General features: G+C 44.3%; 1 protein-coding gene across 4 annotated transcripts in view; it reads right to left on the reverse strand.

The window, feature by feature from the left end:
• cep57 (centrosomal protein 57) overlaps positions 1-6,524 on the reverse strand; it is a 49,149-nt gene that overhangs the window by 14,676 nt on the left and 27,949 nt on the right. For all 4 annotated transcript variants that reach the window (XM_043691475.1, XM_043691473.1, XM_043691474.1 and 1 more), the window contains one exon: positions 573-686. In XM_043691475.1, the coding sequence (XP_043547410.1) occupies positions 573-686 (114 nt within the window). The remainder of the gene's footprint in view (positions 1-572; positions 687-6,524) is intronic.

Here is a 6,524-nt window from a genome sequence, read left to right on the forward strand (position 1 = left end):
TTCTGTACATACCTCAAAGCCATCCATTCTACTTATTTGTGACTCAGTGTTCGCATCGACGACAATGCCCTGTTCCTGAGTAAATACTGAAGAAAAGTATTCATTCAGTGTCTCCCCAATCTCTTCCGCCTCCACACGCAACTTCCCACTACTATCCTTGACTGGACCTATTCCTACCCTAGTCATTCTTTTATTCCTAACATACCTATAGAAAGCCTTAAGGTTTTCCCTAATCCTACCGACTAAGGACCTTTCATGTCCCCTTTCAATGAAAACAAATTTTCATTTGTTTTTATTGATTCTGCTCATTTCCTTTTTCTACCAAAAAAAATTAGTCATTTAAATATACTACACTTCCTTGCGCACACTGAAGAATTCTTTAATCTGATCTTTAAAAGTCTCACACTTGCACTACAGCTTGTCTGTAGAGGCTTGTGCACTTGATCAGGTGTCTGATGACAAGTTGCCAATTAAAAATCTTTTCCCATTGACTATAAACTCTGGGCTATTTAAATACTGGTTATCCTATAGGGAACATAACAGACAAAAATATTAACACATAACACATTAACCTCTGCTGTAGACTGTGTTGCTGTTAGTCTAAGATATTCTCGCTCGATTAAGTCAAGTTTTTCAAGCTTTGATTGTAGATCAGATTGCTCCAAGTTCTTCTTTTCCAAAGACATCTTGATTGATTAGCAGAAAAAAATTCAAACAGAAATTGTTTTAAATCAAAGTATGCTACAGGCTTTACAAGACACATTGCCACTTCAGAAGTGCAATTTTGCTCGAAATGTACTAACAGAGGAACAAGTGGGCCATTCAGGCTACTGATGCTCTAAACTTTAATGGCTGCTCCACATCAGAACTGTCTAACATTCCTGGTTCCATAATTCTAAAACAGATGCCTTAGAAATCCAAGTTCCAGTTTTCAAATTTTTTAAATGACACCTTTAAAAGCATTTGCAGATTTAAATTTCCACGATACTTCAATAACCGCTTTTAATAGCACTGCTCAATAGTATAACTCAAAATAAAAGATCATGCTACCTTTGGATTTTCCCCCAGGTTAGAAATTGGAGTTCCTTTTAAAATCAAAATGTTTTATATTTTCTAGCATGTTTGGCGAACAAGATTTTACAAAAAAAAACAGTAGTTACAGGTGCTGAAACAAAACCTCTAACAAGGAAATTCAGACATAAGAGGGGGATACGGACCACGCATAGACAGAAAAATAGTTTTGAATAGCATTTATTCATTTTGTGGGATATGGGCATTACTGGCTGGTCAGCATTTATTTCCCATCCCTAATTGCCCTTGAGAAAGTGGTGCTGAGCTGCCTTCTTGAACTGCTGCAGTCCACCTATTGAAGGTTGATCCACAACACCGTTAGGGAAGGAATTCCCAAATTTTGCCCCAGCAGTGAAAGAACGGTTTTCCAAGTCAGATGATGAGTGGCTTCAAGGGGAACTTGAACGTGGGTTTTTCCCATATAGCCACTGCCCTGGTCATTCTAGGAAGAGGCCATTGGTTTGGAATGTGCTGAAAATCTTTGGCAAATTTCTATAATGCCTCTAACAGATAAGAAGCACTACTGCTATTAAGCAACGGTGGTAGAGGGATTGGATGTTTGTAGATGTGGTGCCAATTAAGTAGTCTGCTTTGTCCTCGATTGTGTCATGTTTAGAGTGTTGTTGGGGCTGCACTGACTTGTGCCTTGTAGATGGTGGACAGACTTTGGGAAATCAGGAATTAAGTTACCTGTTGCACTGTTCCTAGCCCTGATCTGCTCTTGTAGCCACTGCATTTATGTGGCAAATCCAGTTAAGTTTTGATCAATAGCAATGCCCAGGATGTTGATAGTGGAGGATTCAGTAACACCATTGAATGTCAGGGAGAAGTGGTCAGATTGTCTCTTATTGGTGATGAACATAACCTGCAATTTATGTGGCATGAATGGTACTTGCCACGTATCAACCCAAGCCTGGATCTTGTTGCATTTGCACACTGACTGCTTTAGTCTGAGGAATCATGAGTGGTGAACCTTGTTCGCCAATGATTGCATATCCCCACTTCAGGCCTTATGATGGAGTGAAGGCCATTCATGAAGCAGCTGAAGATGGTTGGGTCTAGGACACTACCCTGAGGAACTCCTGAGACATATCTGAGCTGAGATGAATGATCTCCAACTACGACCATCTTCCTGTATCAGGTATGACTCTAACCACCCGAGAGTTTGCACCTTGACACTCTGATTCCAGTTTTGCGAAGACTCTCTGGTGCCTCAGTTGAATGCAGCCTTAATATCAAGAGCTGTCACACTCACCTCTGGTTGTCTCTTTTGTTTGTGTTAGAACCAAAGCTACAAGGTGGTCAGGAGCTGATTGGCCCTGGTAGAACTCAAACTCTGCATCATGTTTAGGTTATTTCCGAGGTGGTGCTGCTGCTTGATAGCACTGTTGATGACACCTTCAATCACTTGACTTTTGATCAAAGAAATGAAATCAGATGGCATTGAGCTAGGCACCAGGAAAGACAATGGCAGAAACAGCCCTTTCAATCCCATGAAGTCATCCTCATGAACATCCAGGGGCTAGTGCCAAAATTGGGTGAGCTGTCTCGCACTAGTCAAACTTATGGAATCTTACCTTACAGATAATGTCCCAGACACTGCCATCACTGTTCCTAGATATGTCCTGTCTCACTAACAGGACAGACCCAGCAGAGGCAGTGGTACAGTGGTATACAGTTGAATGGTTTTATTCTGGGCGTCCTCAGCATTGAGTCCAGAACCCGTGAAGCCTCATGGCTTCAGGTTAAATAAGGGTGAGGAAATCTCTCCACGATAACCATGTACTGTCCTCCTTCAGCTGATGACTAGAGGCTGGCAAGGGCACCAAAAGGTACCCCGAGTGGGGGATTTCAATGTCCACCAAGACTGGCTCAGCAGCAGTACTCCAGATCGAGCTGGTTGGGTCCTAAAGGACATAGCTGCTAGACTGGGTCTGCGACAGGTAGTGAGGGAAAAACATACTTGACCTCATCCTAATCTGCTAGCTGTAGATGCATCTGTCCATGACAGTATCAGTAAGAGACCACCACACAGGTCTTGTGGAGAAAAAGTCCTGCCTTCACCTTGAAAATAATCTCCATCTTGTTGTATGGCACTACCATGCTAAATGGCGACCTTGAATAGATCTAGCAACACAAGATTGGGCATCTCTGAGGCATTATGGGCCATCAGCAGCAGCAGAATTAGACTTCAACCCAATGTATAACCTCATGGTCCAGTATATTACCCCACCCAACCATTACAATCAAGCAAGGAGATCAACCCTAGTTCAATGGAAAGTGCAGGAGAGCATACGACAAGCAGCACCAGACTTAGCTGAAGACGAGGTGTCAACCTAGCAAAGCTACCAGACAGGACAACATGCATGTCAAACAGCATAAGCAGGAAGTGATTGAACCCACAACCAATGGATCACATTTAAGTTCTGCAGTCCTGGTACATCCAGTTGTAAATGCTGGTGGATGACTAAACAACTCGCTGGAAAAGGGGGCTCCATAAACATCCCTCATCTTCAGTGTAAAGATGAGGCTGAAGCGTTTGCAGCAATCTTCACCAGACTGCTGAGTAGATCCATTTCAGCCTCCTCCAGTAATCCCCCAGTATTACAGATACCTGTTTTCAGCCAATTTGATTCACTCCTTGGGGTGACATGGTGGCTCAGTGGTTAACACTGCTGCCTCACAATGCCAGGGATCTGGGTTCTATTCAAGCCTTGGGTGTCTCTGTCGTTTGCACATTCTCCCATGTCTGCTTGGGTTTCCTCCAAGTGCTCTGGTTTTCTCCAACAGTCCAAAGATGTGCAGGTTAGCTGAATTGGCTGTGCTAAATTGCCCATAACGTGGAGGGATGTGTAGGTTAGATACATTCAGCAGGAGTAAATAGGAGAAATGGGCCTGGTGAGTTACTCTTCAGAGAGTTGGTGTGGACTTGTTGGGCAGAAGGGCCTGTTTCCACATGCCACATGAACCTGGAGGCACTGGATAAGCAAAGGCTGCAGGCCCTGACAACATTACTGAAGTTTTGTGCTCCAGAACTTGCTGCTCCCCTAACCAAGCTGTTCCAGTACAGTTGAAACACTGACATCGACCCAACAATGTGAAAAATTGCCCAGGTATGTCCTGTACATAAAAAGCAGCACAAATCCAACCTGGCCAATTACCACCCCATCAGTCTACTCTTGATCAAAGAAATGAAACCAGATGGATCACCTGGCATTGAGCTAGGCACCAGGAAAGACAACGATCCCTCAAAGTCGCCCTCATCAACATCTAGGGGCTTGGTAGATTTGGTAGCAATTGGTACAACTCAATGGCTTGCTCGGCCATATCAGAGGGCAACTGACAGTCAACCACATTACTGTGGGTCTGGAGTAACATTTTGGTCAGACCAGGTGAGGATGGCATGTTTCCTTCACTGAAGGAAATCAGATGGGTTTTTGACAATTTTTAATTCCAGTTTTTTTTAAAAAAACAAAAATTCAAATTGAATCGAACCTGGGTCTCTAAGTTAATACAGGTTGTTCTTCTAACACGACAGTTGCATCCTTCTGCAATGCCGCATTCCAGCAAATTGGTTATGAAAGGCCATTATAGAAAATTGCAATATCCATTCAGAGGTTCATGTTATCCAAATGTCCACAATTCAATTACATCACACCAGTAGTCTAGCAATACCACTAGACCATCGCTGAGAGGGTCAGCACAGACATGGTGGGCCAAATGGCCTGTTTCTGCCCTTTCCTGTACTGTTCTTAGTTGTATTAAAGACAAGAGGAAGGTTATATTAAAGGCCACCAGGCTTGATGGAACGGATAACAAAAGAATGACCTAGAACCAAATGTATCTGTCAATGCAAAACTTAGGAAAATAACAGGGTTGCTCATGGAAAAGAGGATTCTGACGTGCAGGACAACTACTCACGTTCATTCACTAGAAGAAGGATTCAAACGTGTGACAAAGGTGTAATTGACCAGCCATAGAAATAGGGTAGTACAACTAAGTGCTGAATCCGAGTCAGGTGGCAATACCAGTCAAGCAACTTCCTTGGAGGAAGGAGAATGCTTCCCAACACTACTTCTAGATCCTTGACAATTTTAGTGTGATTGATATGGCCAACTACATGCCTCTACTCTGGTGTTAGTGATTCATCCTGACTAGTTACGAGTGATTAATTTCTGAACTGGTAGATTTGAAAAGAAAACAAGGAATTTTCTGCTCACTATGAATGGTCAACCACATAAGGATTCCAGACCATCACCTGAAGTCCCAGAGTAAAAGTAGTCAGATAATGGTAGGCAATTCCTGCAAAGCATGTCCTGGAATGGAGATGAATGGCCAACAATCACAACTGAGTTCCTCTGAATTCCAGTTCTGCCAGGACTGCTTGATACTAGAATCCCTACAGCCCCTTTGGCTCAACAGGTCCACCCTGATCTCCCCCTCCTCCCACCCCCAAAAAGCAACCAGAGACCCATTCCCCTAACCTATTACTCTACACACCCCGAACACTATGGGGAATTTAGCATGGCCAATTCACCTAGCCTGCACATCTTTAGATTGTGGGAGGAATCCAGAGCACCTGGAAGAAACTCACGCAGACACAGGGAGAATGTGCAACCTCCACACAGACAGACAGTCACCCAGGGCTGAAAATGAACCTGGGTTCCTGGCGCTGTGAGGCAGCAGTGCTAGCCACTGAGCCACCATGCCACCCTTAACACAGAGTCAAATGTCCATGTTTGATCCAAGATATTAGAGGTCAAGTCTGTCTGTCCAGTGAAACCCAAAACAGGTTTGCAGGTAACTATTGATAATCAGCAATATTATCAAAGTGATGGACAAGTAGATCATTTGGCAGGTTGTTGTATGGTCTTGTAGCTGTACTGCAACAGTTTGGATAGGGGTACAGCAAGTTCTGGAGCACATCTCCAGTACGGTTACTGGAATACTTTCAGGGCCAGTAGTTTTTACAGTATCTAACATCTGCAGACACGTTTTTCCTATCATGAAGAGTGAGTGAATCAAATTAGTTCCAATACCATACAACCCAGATGGCCTCCTTCTTCAAAGACTGCAATTTCCCTCCCAGACGTGATCGATGATGCTCTCCACCGTATCTCCTCCACTTCCTGCTCCTCCGCCCTGGAGCCCCACCCCTCCAATTGCCACCAGGACAGAACCCCACTGGTCCTCACCTGCCACCCCACCAACCTCCATATACATCGTATCATCCGTCGTCATTTCCGCCACCTCTAAACGGACCCCACCACCAGGGATATATTTCCCTCCCATCTCCTATCAGCGTTCCGAAAAGACTATTTCCTCCGTGACTCCCTCGTCAGGTCCACATCCCCACGGCACGGTGGCACAGTGGTTAGCACTGCTGCCTCGCAGCGCCAGAGACCCGGGTTCAATTCCCGCCTCAGGCGACTGACTGTGTGGAGTTTGCACGT

Source organism: Chiloscyllium plagiosum, chromosome 6 (assembly GCF_004010195.1).
Source record: "Chiloscyllium plagiosum isolate BGI_BamShark_2017 chromosome 6, ASM401019v2, whole genome shotgun sequence".
In the NCBI taxonomy this organism is placed as follows: domain Eukaryota; kingdom Metazoa; phylum Chordata; class Chondrichthyes; order Orectolobiformes; family Hemiscylliidae; genus Chiloscyllium; species Chiloscyllium plagiosum.